This window comes from Trachurus japonicus, chromosome 15 (assembly GCF_045865225.1).
Source record: "Trachurus japonicus isolate A0001 chromosome 15, Traja_1.0".
Taxonomy (NCBI): Eukaryota; Metazoa; Chordata; class Actinopteri; order Carangiformes; family Carangidae; genus Trachurus; species Trachurus japonicus.
This window is the reverse complement of record NC_140921.1, coordinates 2,425,176-2,440,831: the sequence shown is the minus strand read 5'-3', so window position 1 is coordinate 2,440,831 and position 15,656 is coordinate 2,425,176. Positions and strand designations below refer to the sequence as shown.

At 40.9% G+C, this 15,656-nt stretch overlaps 3 protein-coding genes across 3 annotated transcripts; all 3 read left to right on the top strand.

Moving 5' to 3' along the window:
* Positions 1-2,154: 2,154 nt before the first annotated feature.
* On the top strand, positions 2,155-4,630 carry LOC146972997 (uncharacterized). The gene is made up of 2 exons (XM_085799122.1): positions 2,155-2,843; positions 4,274-4,630. Exons 1-2 carry the CDS (start codon positions 2,163-2,165, stop codon positions 4,628-4,630), a joined length of 1,038 nt encoding a protein of 345 aa, XP_085655248.1. The 5' UTR covers positions 2,155-2,162.
* A 1,244-nt stretch (positions 4,631-5,874) lies between these two features.
* On the top strand, positions 5,875-6,987 carry LOC146972996 (uncharacterized). The gene has a single exon (XM_085801008.1). It carries the CDS (start codon positions 5,896-5,898, stop codon positions 6,610-6,612), a length of 717 nt encoding a protein of 238 aa, XP_085657134.1. The 5' UTR covers positions 5,875-5,895; the 3' UTR covers positions 6,613-6,987.
* Positions 6,988-9,929: 2,942 nt separating this feature from the next.
* LOC146972995 (CD48 antigen-like) lies at positions 9,930-10,794 on the top strand. Its single transcript, XM_085799121.1, has one exon. The coding sequence runs from the start codon at positions 9,991-9,993 to the stop codon at positions 10,792-10,794; it is 804 nt and encodes a 267-aa protein (XP_085655247.1). The 5' UTR covers positions 9,930-9,990.
* The last annotated feature ends 4,862 nt before the right edge of the window (positions 10,795-15,656 follow it).

Sequence of the window (15,656 nt, the reverse complement as noted above, 5' to 3'; positions counted from 1 at the left end):
ATCAAAACGTGCGTCTTGATTGGGATCGCTGTGCTATTACTTTTCTCAACAGTTTACGAATTTTTCGCGACGTAGTCGCGAAAAACTGCGCAAAAATTTTGCATGTAAGTCAATGGGACGGGCGGAAAAAAAAGATCGAAAAAGACCAATCATTGGAGTTTAACAAACGTCTACTGCTCAGGCATACTTTCACCTAGAGACTCCATTTAAACTTTAAACAGTAGACACAAGTCTTGTGTATTGTCGTATTACTCCACGTTTTGATAGGTCATATAGTTTTTGATCAATCCCTGATCAATGACCATGATCATTTTTGGAGAAATTATGAGTTTATAATGGGTGTGTATTGCATGGAATGTTCGTGTCAGAGTGCGTGACATCATCGGTTAGAGTGGGAGAGAGTGAAGAAACATTCTGTATTTTTTCTGGATAAATTGCCACCACGGCCACAATTTACACTCTACAGACATAATTTTTTCAGAATTTGTAAGACAAACTTGTTATCTCTCATGTCATGTGCTCAAAATATCAGAGAGACTTACAGAACTTACAGAATCAGCCTCTGAGTGCGGCCACGTCTGTCCCTGCTCCTCATTGAGTCCAATACAAATATTTTCTGAGAGGAGCAGAACGGCCTGATGTTTTAAAACTGCCAGCGTCGCCAAAATATTTACTGTAGAAACACCAAATCGTACCGAAATTTTCAGTAAGTCCTTAGAGCAACGTTGATCTGTGTTTTGTTCTGATAGGAGTTACCGTTTTGTCATGCTAAGCCTAATTGTGAGGCCGGTTTAGAGGCAGAAAATGGCTGTTTTTCTCCACGTTTCTGTCTGTCTCAGCCTGCGGGGGCCCCTATCGCCGTGGTAACCTCTTTGATCCTCAGGCCAGGGCTCGTTAACTTCATAAACAATCCACCTGGCGCTCGTTTAAATGTTTATAAACACAGACACAGCTAAATCAGACTGACACAGGATGCAGCTACTAACTAACTATGTGTCAAGTCAGTCACACACACACACACAGACTCTAGAGCCAGCTTCATGTGATTACAGTCACACACACACACACACACACACACACACACACACACACACACACACACACACACACACACACACAGGTAACCTAATGTGGTTACAGCTCCTCCATATCAGTGCTTATAGAAAGATGATCATGTGTCTGTCTGATCAGCTCTGTCTTGACCTTAAGATCGTGGGTTTGATTCCCATGTTGACAGAGATGGCACAACCCGCAATAGCTCCCGTGGCCCATTCAAAATTTCCCGAGAGGAAATTTTCTAGTTTGATATTATTGTTGTAAATGCTTCCTCTGATGTTTTATATGCAGTGGTTTTGTACAGTGTAAACACCCGTACATCACAGTGTAATATATGGATCAACTGTATTAGGAGTGTATCTGTGGCTCCTGTAAACTGGGTATTGTCTATTACTGCTGACGGCAGTAAACGCTGGGGAAGAAACTAAAACCGCTGCTTCTTCTTCAAAGATTTATATAACTGACTTCTCTTTCGATGTGGGACAAGAATGTCCCAACATGGAAACCAAAGGCTCCATGGGAAAGAGGAAGAGCATTTGAAGAACTGAGAGAAGAACTCCCAAAGATTCTTGTTACTAGAGTTTTTATTATTAATTATTTTAAAAAATCTAAGATTTTCTTACAATTGTTAGATTTCCCCATCAAGTTACGACTACAACCTTGTAAAGATAAAAGTAATCCACACAGCATCTTGGTCCTTTCTGCTCCTCTGCTAACTGGGCTCAAAGTCAACTCTGTTCCTCCGTCCTGTTGGGTTTTCTCTTTCTTTCTGTGTCCATCGCTGGTTTGGTCATTTCTGCCAACACACACTCTGTTTCACTACTCTTAGCTTCAGTCTGTTTGTGTAAACAATTTGCAGCAACTTTTAAAGTGTGAAGAACAATTTATTTCATATTTGTTTCATGTCTACGGCTTACAGATTGATTTATTTGATACAGAATAGTGTAAATGGTACAAAGATGGTGTTAGAGTTAAAGTGGGAGGAGTCAGTCAGTGTCAGTAAAGGAAGTAACTGCTGCACCACAAAACCTCCTCTGAGCAGAATCAGAGTTCAGAGCAGCTGAGACGTGGACGATATTTAACTGATTTGGTTCTGATCTGTAAACATGGAGCGACCGGTTGTGTTTTCATGGTTTCCTTTCCTGCTGTTCATGTGGCTGAAGTCCACCTCGGCCCAGAATGAACCGGTGTATGTGAAGCTTGGTGGCACCATCAACCTGAAGCCTGACTCCTCTGGTCCTTTCAGCAACATCGTGTGGAAACATAACCGTAACCTGGTGGCTGTCTGGTGGAACAATGGGATGGATTATCACGGCAAGTTTGTTGGACGCACGACACTGAACACAACCACTGGGCATCTGGAAATTAAAAACACGACCGAGGCCTTCACAGGGCCGTACACGGTGGAGATCAACAGTCAGGTCCAGTCTAAGGGCTACAAGGTGAAGCTCGTGAAGAACGTAACCAAGCCTGAGGTGAATGTGAAACCACTGGCCTGTTCACATGCAGATAAGCACTGCAAACTGGTCTGTCTTCATTATGGGACCTCTGGAGTTGGACCACTCACCTACAGCTGGAGGGAGGACGATGGAGACTGGAAACAAGGAGACAAGGAAAAGTCCATCGACAATGATGAAGACAATGATGTGAAGACTAAAGGGATTAAAACCTTCACCTGTCGGGTGAAGAATCCAGTCAGTGAGGCAGAAAGTGAGGCCTACAACAATCCATTCTTCATACATAAATCGATCTGGTCCACAGTTTTATGCGCGGCCTCGTCAGTCTTGGTAGTGATGACGGTCTTGGGACTTAAGGTGGCTGTCTTTTTCTGTCGGAACTGGACGATATTCTTCCGTCCGTACCAAACGCTCTCTCTGTAACTGGCCTACATACCTCCGTCCGGTTTCACTGTTTTTATGGACATAACGCAACTTATCCTCTAGGGGGCAGTGTGTCATAAATGACAGCGTCGTTGACACGGCAAACGTTGCCATGTCAACGACGCTGTCATTATCGGCACCAACATTAAATGTATGTACCCTCTCACCAACTCACATATCTACGAAAGTGCCCGAAAGAGAAAGAAGAAAGACCATGATTCCATGTATTGTCTGTTGTACAGTGATCTGCAGTCTAAGAACCTGGATGTGTCACTCACAGCACTGATCAATATGATCCATGTTTGTTGTTGACGATTGACTTTTGTTGGTTGTTTGTTCACACAGACATTTTGCATTTGCCTCTTTTTCACAATAAATGACCTTTGTTATCCTTCACCTTGTGTTTTTTGTGTGTCTGCATTTGGGTTCAGTTCCTCCCAAAACACGACAGAACGTTCAAATAAAAAGCACAATTATTTAATATTATTTTTGTAAATGCTTCCTCTCATGTTTTATTTGCAGTGGTTTTGTACAGTGTAAACAATCATACATCACAGTGTAATATATGGATCAAATGTATTAGAAACTGTGGCTCCTTTAAACTGGGGTATTGTCTATCTTTGCTGACTGTAGTAAAAGCTGGGGAAACAAAAACTACTGTTACTTCTTCAAAGCTTTATATAAAATGGAAACCAAAGGCTCCACGGAAAGGAGGAAGAGCATTTGAAGAACTGAGAGAAGAACTCCCAAAGATTCTTGTTGATGAAATTATTAAAAAAAATCTAAGATTTTCTTAGAGTTGTTAGATTTCCCCATCAAATTACGACTACAACCTTGTAAAGATAAAAGTCATCCACACAGCATCTTGGTCCTTTCTGCTCCTCTGCTAACTGGGCTCAAAGTCAACTCTGTTCCTCCATCCTGTTGGGTTTTCTTCTTCTTTCTGTGTCCATCGCTGGTTTGGTCATTTCTGCCAACACACACACCGTTTCACTACTTCTAGCTTCAGTCTGTATGTGTAAACAATTTGCAGCAACTTTTAAAGTGTGAAGAACAATTTATTTCATATTTGTTTCATTTCTACAGCTTACAGATTGATTTATTTGATACAGAATAGTGTAAATGGTACAAAGATGGTGTTAGAGTTAAAGTGGGAGGAGTCAGTCAGTGTCAGTAAAGGAAGGAACTGCTGCACCACAAAACCTCCTCTGAGCAGAATCAGAGTTCAGAGCAGCTGAGACGTGGACGATATTTCATCGATCTTGTTCTGATCTGTAAACATGGAGCAACCGGTTGTGTTTTCATGGTTTCCTTTCCTGCTGTTCATGTGGCTGAAGTCCACCTCGGCCCAGAATGAACCGGTGTATGTGAAGCTTGGTGGCACCATCAACCTGAAGCCTGACTCCTCTGGTCCTTTCAGCAACATCCTGTGGAAACATAATGGTGACCTGGTGGCTGTATGGTGGAACAATGGGATGGATTATTACGGCAAGTTTAATGGTCGCACGACCCTGAACACAACCACTGGGCATCTGGAAATTGAAAACACAAATGAGAACTTTGCAGGGCTGTACACGGTGGAAGTCAACAGTCAAGTCCAGAGTAAAGGCTACATGGTGAAGCTCATCAAGGAGGTTACCAAGCCTGAGGTGGACGTGAGACCACTGGCCAGATCTCCTGAACTGGAGATCTGAAGATTGGTCTGTCTTCATTACGACACCTCTGCATTTGGACCACTCACCTACAGCTGGAGGGAGGACGGTGGAGACTGGAGACAAGGAGACAAGGAAAAACCCATCGTCAATGATATGAAGAATCAAGAGGTTAAAAACTTCTGTCGGGTGAAGAATCCAGAGAGTGAGGCCTACGACAACCCGTTTTTTATAGATAAACCGATCTGGCCCACAGCCTACCTGGTCCTGAGGGTCTTGGTAGTGATGACATTCTTGGGACTTTTTGCGTTCTTAATGTGGCAAAAACGAGAGATCCTCAAGAAACTGATGTGTCCTCATCAGGACAGAGAGAAGAATGTAAAAAATGAAAAAGAATGTACAGGATATTTAATATTATATACGCAGGAGCCTTGTCAATATTTTGAGATAGCTGCAGTGGAAAGAGGAGGTTTAGAATAAACCTGGACAAAGAGAAAGAAGAAAGACCATGATTCCATGTATTGTCTGTTGTAAGAACCTGGATGTGTGTGCGTCTGTCTTGCATCTTTTGTGTTGGTTCTTTGGAGACACCTTTGAGTTCCTTTTGTGTGTTTTGTCCATGACTTAGATCCAACCACTGTTTTTATTGATACATACTTTGTGTTTTTGTTCCTAGACTTTTGCATTTGCCTCTTCTTTTTTTTTTTAAGTATATTTTTTGGCTTTTATTTGATAGCACAGTATAGATAGACAGGAAAGGGGGAGGCAGAGAGAGGGAGAATGACATGCAGGAAAGGTCTGCCCGACACAGGACTCGAACCGGGGACGCCTGCGTTGAGGACTGTAGCCTCTACATGGGGCGGCCGCTTTAACCACTGCGCCACGCACCGCCCCGCATTTGCCTCTTTTTCATAATAAATGATCTTTGGTATCCGTCCACATGTGTTTTTGTGTCTGCATTTGTGTTCAGTCCCTCCCCGTTCAAACAATCACACATCACAGTGTGTAATATACTGTATGATAACTGTAACTCCTGTAAACTGGGATGTTGACTATTTATGCTGACGACAGTAAACGCTGGAGAAGAAACACAAACACAAAGCCAAGGTACAAAGATGGTGTTAGAGTTAAGGTGGGAGGAGTCAGTCAGTGTCAGTAAAGGAAGTAACTGCTGCACCACAAAACCTCCTCTGAGCAGAATCAGAGTTCAGAGCAGCAGAGACGTGGACGATATTTCATCGATCTTGTTCTGATCTGTAAACATGGAGCGACCGGTTGTGTTTTCATGGTTTCCTTTCCTGCTGTTCATGTGGCTGAAGTCCACCTCGGCCCTGAATGAACCAGTGTATGTGAAGCTTGGTGGCACCATCAACCTGAAGCCTGACTCCTCCGGTCCGTACAACATCATCCTGTGGAAACATAACCGTAACCTGGTGGCTGTCTGGTGGAACAATGGGATGGATTATCACGGCAAGTTTGTTGGACGCACGACACTGAACACAACCACTGGGCATCTGGAAATTAAAAACACGACGGAGGCCTTCGCAGGACTGTACTGGGTGGAGATCAACCATCAGGTCCAGTCTAAGGGTTACAAGGTGAAGCTCATGAAGAACGTAACCAAGCCTGAGGTGGACGTGAAACCACTGGCCTGTTCCCCTGAATTTGAGACCTGCAGACTGGTCTGTCTTCATTACGAGACCTCTGGACTTGGACCACTCACCTACAGCTGGAGGGAGGACGATGGAGACTGGAGACAAGGAGACAAGGAAATGCCCATTGACAATGATGTGAAGACTAAAGGGATTAAAACCTTCAGCTGTCGGGTGAAGAATCCAGTCAGTGAGGCAGAAAGTGAGGCCTACGACAATCCATTCTTCATACATAAATCGATCTGGTCCACAGTTTTATGCGCGGCCTCGTCAGTCTTGGTAGTGATGACGGTCTTGGGACTTAAGGTGGCTGTCTTTTTCTGTCGGAACTGGACGATATTCTTCCGTCCGTACCAAACGCTCTCTCTGTAACTGGCCTACATACCTCCGTCCGGTTTCACTGTTTTTATGGACATAACGCAACTGATCCTCTAGGGGGCAGTGTGTCATAAATGACAGCGTCGTTGACACGGCAAACGTTGCCATGTCAACGACGCTGTCATTATCGGCACCAACATTAAATGTATGTACCCTCTCACCAACTCACATATCTACGAAAGAAGAAGAAAGACCATGATTCCATGTATTGTCTGTTGTACAGTGATCTGCAGTCTAAGAACCTGGATGTGTCACTCACAGCACTGATCAATATGATCCATGTTTGTTGTTGACGATTGACTTTTGTTGGTTGTTTGTTCACAGACATTTTGCATTTGCCTCTTTTTCACAATAAATGACCTTTGTTATCCTTCACCTTGTGTTTTTTGTGTGTCTGCATTTGGGTTCAGTTCCTACCAAAACATGACAGAACGTTCAAATAAAAAGCACAATTATTATTTTTCATTTTCATACATCACAGTGTAATATATGGATCAAATGTATTAGAAACTGTGGCTCCTTTAAACTGGGGTATTGTCTATCTTTGCTGACTGTAGTAAAAGCTGGGGAAAAAAAACTACTGTTACTTCTTCAAAGCTTTATATAAAATGGAAACCAAAGGCTCCACGGAAAGGAGGAAGAGCATTTGAAGAACTGAGAGAAGAACTCCCAAAGATTCTTGTTACTAGAGTTGCTCTCAGTGATGAAATTATAAAAAAAATCAAAGATTTTCTTAGAGTTGTTAGATTTCCCCATCAAGTTACGACTACAACCTTGTAAAGATGAAAGTCATCCACACAGCATCTTGGCCCTTTCTGCTCCTCTGCTAACTGGGCTCAAAGTCAACTCTGTTCCTCCGTCCTGTTGGGTTTTCTTCTTCTTTCTGTGTCCATCGCTGGTTTGGTCATTTCTGCCAACACACACTCTGTTTCACTACTTCTAGCTTCAGTCTGTATGTGTATTGTCTGTTGTACAGTGATCTGCAGTCTAAGAACCTGGATGTGTCACTCACAGCACTGATGAACATGATGGGTTTTGACTTTTGTTGGTTGTTTTTTCAGAGACATTTTGCCTCTTTTTCACAATAAATGACCTTTGTTATCCTTCACCTTGTGTTTTTGTGTGTCTGCATTTGGGTTCAGTCCCTCCCCAAACACGTCAGAACATTAAAATATATAATATAATTGTTTGATATTATTGTTGTAACCAAGATTCTTGGTACCGAGGCAGATTTCAGCAACACGAAAACCATGAAAATACAACTGGACCCTCCATGACCAGAGATCAGAACAGGATTGATGAAATATCTTCCTTTGTATCCGTGAGAAACTGCTCAGAGGTGGTTTGTGGTGCAACCGTTCCTTCCTGTGCTGACACTAAGACTATCAGAAAGACGATCAGAGAAAGGGGGAAGTTTTCCCCTTCAAGTTAGAGCGACAACCTCCACACAGATAAAAGTCAACTCTGTTCCTCCGTCCTGTTGGGTTTTCTTCTTCTTTCTGTGTCCATCGCTGGTTTGGTCATTTCTGCCACAACTGGCCAGAAATCTCTGAAGTTGTTGACAGCTGACTCAATAACGCCTCTTAATATGAAAGAGACCCAGTTGTAAAATTACCAGCGTGGTGAGGAAACATAAGCAAATAATTATCTTAACTATCTGCACAACAAGTCTGTACGTTCAAATAATTTGCAGCAGATTTTAAAACCTGACAGACAATTTATTTCAGTTTGTTCAAATTAGTTTGAAGGTGTTCAGGACGTAAAATTATTTCAGGATTACACCATGCCATCATACTATGTAAGCTCTATGATCAGGCTGATCACAGAAGTTAGACTATGAAGACTGCATCAATAGCTGCTTTTAAAAAAATGATAGGCTACCGACCTATAGGACTATAGCTTATAGACTGAGTTAGCTTCACACCTTGATGAGTTTGAGTTTGTTTTCGACGGATCAGAAAAAGAACAACAGCAAAAAAGAAAACATCCCATCCAAAAGAAGGGGTGCATGAGGCTGAAGCTAAATGCCCAAACCTTTCAACCATACATGTAAATGTATAAGTACCTAATACCAGTGCCCATACATAAACAAACATGCATGTACACACTCAGCAAATACCAAACAAAATGTTAGAAATTCAGCATTTGTCCCATAAAGCATTGGTTCCCAACCTTTTTTCCTTGAAGCCCCTCCTGCTTTTTTTCGAAGAGAAGCACCAGCCTCTATTGTGTCATAATTGTTATCATGTCCTATTGCAGGTAGGTTGTAGGTTTTGGTTCCTATTGTCTTTGTTCATACATCATTTTTGATGATCTACTTCATATATTATATTAAATCAAAAAATGTTTGATAACCTCATAACCTCAGAACAGACAAAGCTCTCTCTTCCCCAGGTTGGGATTGGGAACCAATGCCATAAAGCATAACCACATACCGTTGCATCTATATCTCTCCAGAATGATGATTTTAAACTTTTTTTTTTTTGAGTTGCACCAGATTTTTACTTCCTTTATTCTCATCAGATAACTTATTCCACTGTTTCACCTCAAAGACAGATATGCACATGCTATTCAAAGTAGTGTGAACAATTGGTTGCATCTTCCATTCCATTCAATTTTCCTCTTAAAGGCCCATGCTGTGCACTTTTCTCTGGGTTTATTTACCTGCTGATATCCCTAACAAGATGTATCAGTGGTTCTGAGTACCTGTGATCTGCTTAATATTGTTTATACTGCCCCTTTCTGTTGCCTCTTTCTGGAGCTCTAGCAGGCACAGGTCATTTGGCCAATCAGAAGAGAGAATGAGAACCTCTCCTCTCATTGGCTGACTGTTTTTGAGTGGCGTGTGGTCGGGCCAATCACAGGCAAGTAACTGAAACCTAAGCTGCATTCATAAAAATTGAAAAAAAAAAACACAACTGGTCATGGTGGGCGGAGTTACCTTGTGCGTGACATCACAGAAAGGAGGAAGTGCTATCTGCTCGTCTTAAAGAGACAGTTCCTACAAATGGGCGGTGTGTGTTTCTCCGTTTATGACCAGTTTGATGCATGGGGCAGTATATACGTGGCCCAGAGACCTCCCCAAGCACCAAAAAATAACCAAAATCACATTTTTCATGCCATGGGGCCTTTAAATCATATTACCCTTCTCTATCACTTAAACCTTTTTGTATATTGCCAGGAAGTCATTTATGTCGTGCCAAAATTGGAGCGGTTTTGAACTCTAGTGGGAGGTCTGAGTTAGTGTCAGCACAGTCAGGAAGGAACTGTTGCACCACGAACCACAACTCTGTGAGGCAGAAACAGGAGTCAGAGCAGTTTCTCACTGATACGAAGGACGGTATTTCATCGATCTGGTTCTGATCTCTGGACATGGAGGGTCCGGTTGTATTTTCATGGACTACATTTCTGCTGTTTGTGTTGCTGAAGTCCGCCTCGGCCCAGAACGAACACGTGTACCTGCCGGCTAACGGCACGATCCGCCTGAAGCCGGACTCCTCTGGTCCTTTCATGAACATCCGGTGGAAACATGAAAGAAACCTGGTGGCTGTATGGTGGGACAATGAGTTGGATTATTACGGTATGTTTGAAGGTCGAACGACTCTGAACACAACCACAGGAGGTCTGGAAATTAAAAACACGACACATGAGGCCTTCTTGGGGCTGTACACGGTGGAGCTCAACAGTCAGGTCCAGACTAAAGGCTACAAGGTGGAGCTCATGAAGGAGGTTCCCAAGCCTGAGATAACGGTGAGACCGCTGAACTGTTCCTCTGAAATGAAGACCTGCACTCTGGTCTGTCTTCATGATGAAACTCCTGCATTTGGACCACTCACCTACAGCTGGAGGGAGGACGGTGGAGAGTGGGAAGACGGGGACAAGGACAAGATCATTATCAATGATGAGATAAATAAATGGGTTAAAAACTTCACCTGTCGGGTGAGGAATCCAATCAGTGAGGCAGAGAGCGACGCCTACGACAACCCAGTCCTACATACACCGATCTGGCCCACAGCTTTATACCTGGCTTTAAAAGTCTTGGTAGTGATGACATTCTTGGGACTTAGTGGATACTTTATGTGGCGAAAACGAGAGATCCTCAGGAAGCTGATGTGTCCTCGTCAGGACAGAGAGAAGAAGGTAAAATATGAAAGAGAATGTACAATTTATGAATAACATGTTAAAGGAAGAGCCTTGTAAAAGGGATAGTTCACCCAAAATTCAAATTCTCTGAGTTACAGGGGGTCTCGGTGTAGCAGTGCATGTCCATATGACGGTTGCAAATGGATACCAACTGTCTTCGTAACAAAAAAACACACCAAAAAACATCCAAATGCCTCCATGCTGCTCGTATGTAATGTCCCTCTTGTATTGAAGCCCCGAAATGCGAAATTGTTCCAAAAAAAGTCTATATTTCATGCTTGTTTTGTAGCAGAAGCTCCTCTTCCCAGTTCGTCCAAATTGGACTTTAATTTTGGGTAACTATCCCTTCAATAGTTTGTGATCTCTGCAGTGGAAAGAGGAGGTTTAGAATTGGTGTTGAGTTCCATGTTTTGTTTGAATGCAAGAACACATGTATTGTATATCTAAGAGAAAAATACCTCCCTAAATACTATGTTCGTTGCCCATCTATGTTTAAACTACGGTAATTTTGTTATTACAGTCTGATAAAACTAAAGTTATTTATAAGATAGGTGCTTTTCTGAAACGTGTTCTTCCTCTGTTTAAGTGATAGTTTTTGCTCTGTCCTGGTCAGAGATGTATGTACAAAGTATGTACAGCCCCCACTGCCTCTTGCTATGTCTGATTATTTGTACTGTTTTATTGTTTGTGCTCCATACCACTTGCGTGGTCGTGAGAAAAAAAATAAAGTAAAGTAAAGTAAAGAATAAAGGAAGACTACAGACGTTAAGAACTGGAACCAAATCATTGGAAGCTGAAGTAGACGAATGTAAAGAATATAATTTTGTGTTAGGCTACGTTGTCTGTTGTACAATAATATGTGAAACCGTCTGTTAGAGAATCTTAACCCTCTATGGTACGCTGCATTATGATGCCAGTGGGGGAAAAAATGTTTGGAGTGTTTTTATGTCTCAAAATAGACTAAATAAACATAATCTAAAGAAATTTTTAAAAAATTATTTATTTTTGGAAGTTTTGGGGATTTGTTGACTGTAGGCAACATTGTACCATTACGGTTCATCATCTACTGTATTAGAAACAGCAGTCTCTGTAGACTTTCACCTTCACTGGCCTCATCCTCATCCCAATTCTCATTCTCATCTTCCTCATCATCATAACAGCCTGATGTTACTTTACTGCATCCAAAATCAAATTTATTAAGGATAAAAAACTAAATTATGATGAATTATATGTTTTTGAACATTATATTTACACCTAAACACACACTACCATAGTCTCATAATGCAATTTTGATTCCATAATGGTCCACTGTCGCCTCAAGGCAACACTGCAATTTTCTATAATGGTACGTTGTTGCTTTCGGGCAACAGGTGCATTTTAACAAGTTTCCATTATTTAATAAGTAAATAAATTGCATGGAACTATTACAAATTAAACTTTACTAATCTATTAGTGTAAATATATTTTTTTCAGATGAAAAAGGGCCAGGAAGTTACTGTTAAGTTAATGTTTTCAGACCGTTTTAGTGGAGCAAAATGGCAAACCTGTTTCCCTTGAAAAAGTCTGCAAAAAAGGGTTTCAGTATGGCTTCTTGAAAGTCATGTGATAAATTAAAGCATTGTTATTGGTTCTCTAAGGTCTCTTCTCTTTTTTAAAGTATTACAGCATTAAATGGGATGAATTGTGGAGATGTGACAGGCCAAAAAGTGGTATGTTGCTGCCTGAGGGCAACATGGTACCATAACCGACAAACGTGACAGATGATGCGCAATTTTAGAACATTTCAGATGTACAAACCACAGGGAGGAAGGAAATGCTGCAGCTATACTGTAGGTAACAACTGTGACACGGATTTCTTTTATTTCTTCATCTTCCGATCTGTGGACATGGAGGGACGACGGCCGCTGTTTCTGCTCTTCGTCACGTTGCCGTTTGCGTTGTTGGACTCTACTAATCCGGCCCAGAATCAACCTTGGACGCCACCACCGGTGCACAAACTGGGACTTAAAAACAATCAGGCCAATCAGGTCTTGAAGAAGGTCCCCAAGCCCGTGGTGACGGTGGTGAACCCTCAGACCTGTACCCCGCCTTCAGAAACCTGCGTCCTGTCCTGTGACGGTGGAAACACCAAAGTTTCTGGACCGATCGTCTACAGCTGGAGACGGGACGACGGACCGTGGTGGGCGCCGCCGGACGGACAACAGCAGCAGCAGCAGCAGAGACAGACCATAAGGAACGACGAGAAGACCAAAGAGGTCAGGAGCTTCTCCTGCCGGATGAAGAACGCGGTCAACGAGGAAGAGAGCGACCCCGTCCGCAACCCGTTCCGCAAGAGTCAAACAATACAGTTCTGGGAGTTCCTCATAATGATCATGTTCCTGGGCGTTTGTGCGTACGTGGCGTGGAGGAAACGAGGGACTAACAGAGCACGGTCACGGGCACAAAGGGCAGCAGCAAACCTGCTGTTGGAGTCAAGAAGACAATAGTCATCTCTTTGCAAATTACAAATTCAGAACAACCACACTGCAAAAACTCAAAATCTTACAAGAATATTTGTCTTATTTCTAGTCAAAATGTCATTTCTAGTCAAAACAAATCTCATTCTACTTAAAATAAGACTCATTACATTAAAAAGTAGCTTGTTTTTAGACACTTTTTACTTCTTTCAAACACATTTTCACTTGGAATAAGTAGAAGAATCTGATAGTGGAGCAGGTTTTTCTTTCTTATTATTACAAGCACAAAAAACTTTGCTTTCACTGGCAGATTTTTCTACTTATTTCAAATGAAAATTTGTTTGAAGTGAAAGTGAAAATGATCTAAAAACAAGTTGATTTTTAGACGATGAGTCTTATTTAAAGTGGACAGGGATGAGTTTTGAGTAGAAATGAGACATTCTGACAAGAAATAAGGTCTAGGGCACAGAGGGCAGCAGCAAACCTGTCGTTGGAGTCAAGACAATAGTCATCTCTTTGCAAATTACAAATTCAGAACAACCACACTGCTCAAAAAACTCAAAATCTTACCAAGAATATTTGTCTTATTTCTAGTCAAAACAAATCTCATTCTACTTAAAATTAGACTCATCACATTTAAAAAGCAGCTTGTTTTTAGACACTTTTTACTTACTTTTAAGCAGATTTTCACTTGGAATAAGTAGAAAAATCTGATAGTGGAGCAGGTTTTTCTTTCTTATTATTACAAGCACAAAAAACCTGCTTTCACTGGCAGATTTTTCTACTTAGGCCTATTTCAAATGAAAATTTGTTTGAAGTGAAAGTGAAAATGATCTAAAAACAAGTAGATTTTCAGACGATGAGTCTTATTATTAGTGGACAGGGATGAGTTTTGAGTAGAAATGAGACATTCTGACAAGAAAAAAGACAAATCTTCTTGGAAAGATTTTGAGTTTTTGCAGTGCAGACCTTCTTCTATTCTTTGCTGTCCAGAGGACGTCTGTGTGGACAGGTTACAAACCCTTTATAAACGCTGCATTTATCAAAAAGTGCATTTCTATGTCGCCTCTGTGAATCGTTGATTTTTAACGTCTCGTTTTTCTGCTGCAACACAAACCAACAGCTGGTGAATGTAGGTGAACTAAGTAGGCTACTGTGATGCTTAGCTGCAGTTGCTGTTACCACTTTGTTTTTTTTAATTTCATGTAATAAAAAAGTTAGACTTGTTGCAGGATGTTTCTGTGGTTTATCAACAGTTTATAATCAGGTCATTAGATCAGTTGGTAACAGCTAAATATCAGTAATATCACAGTTTTTATACTCCGATGGAAGCTAATAGTTAGAAGTGACTATCATTTATCAGTGATGAGAATCTAATTGTAATATGTAAAAACCTGAACTCTAAAATAAAAAACAGTACTAATAAGTCATCAGTCAGATTAAGTGAGCATTAACTTGACGTGACAAATAGTGAGTCTGCATCAGAGTATGAAAACTGTTGTAATATATATATACAAATCATATATATATATGAATACACACACAGAAATATACAAATTGGTACATATAAATATGGCTACCAATTTAAAAAACAAATGATTATAAATTATGTGTGTGTACCTAAACCTATTATAAACAAATCCTAATAATAAATCCTTATATATATATATATGCACACACAAATATACAAATTGGTATATATAAATATGGCTACCAATTTAAAAAAACTAATTATTATAAATTATATATGTGTGTGTGTATACCCAAACCTAGTAATTATAAATACAATCTAATAATAATAAAATCCTTTATAATGTAAGTCAAAATAAAAGATATAAAAGTATTTTTCCTAGATGACAGTTGAAACAAAAATGAAATAATTATATTTTAAATTAATATAATTTATAATAATAAGGTTTTTAAATAGGGTATTGATATATAAATTGGTATATATAATATGTAGCCTATAATATGAATACCAATTTAAAAACCACTGAAATATATAAAAGGATTATTCCTAGATGACAGTTGAAGATAGATAGATAGATAGATAGATAGATAGATAGATAGATAGATAGATAGATAGATAGATAGTGGACCAGGGGGTCAATGGGGTCAGAAAACCCCCTTGCTGCAGTTCCGGGCTTTGACCGGCAGGCGTCACCGCTGATCCCTCTCAGCGAATCAAAACACGGCGAGCGGAGGAAGGAGGAGGGGTGACGTCATTGTTGGGGTATTTTCAAGATGGCGCTGGACTGTGGCCGGAATGCCGCTGCCGCCGCCGCCGCCGCCGCTTCTACTGCCGCTGCTGCTGCTGCAACACGGAGGGATTTAATCTAATCTGCTGCGTCGGAGGAAAACGTTAACGATCTTTTTATTTATTTATTATTTATTTATTCGTTTATTTATTTTTAAAAGAGAGAGACGAGGAGTCATGAG

Coding starts and splice junctions, on each gene's coding strand:
- LOC146972996 (XM_085801008.1), top strand. CDS start 5,896: ATGTGGCTGAAGTCCACCTCGGCCCTGAATGAACCAGTGTATGTGAAG.
- LOC146972995 (XM_085799121.1), top strand. CDS start 9,991: ATGGAGGGTCCGGTTGTATTTTCATGGACTACATTTCTGCTGTTTGTG.
- LOC146972997 (XM_085799122.1), top strand. CDS start 2,163: ATGGAGCGACCGGTTGTGTTTTCATGGTTTCCTTTCCTGCTGTTCATG. Junction 2,844..4,273: donor GCGCGGCCTCGTCAGTCTTG/GTAGTGATGACG, acceptor ATGTGGCTGAAG/TCCACCTCGGCCCAGAATGA.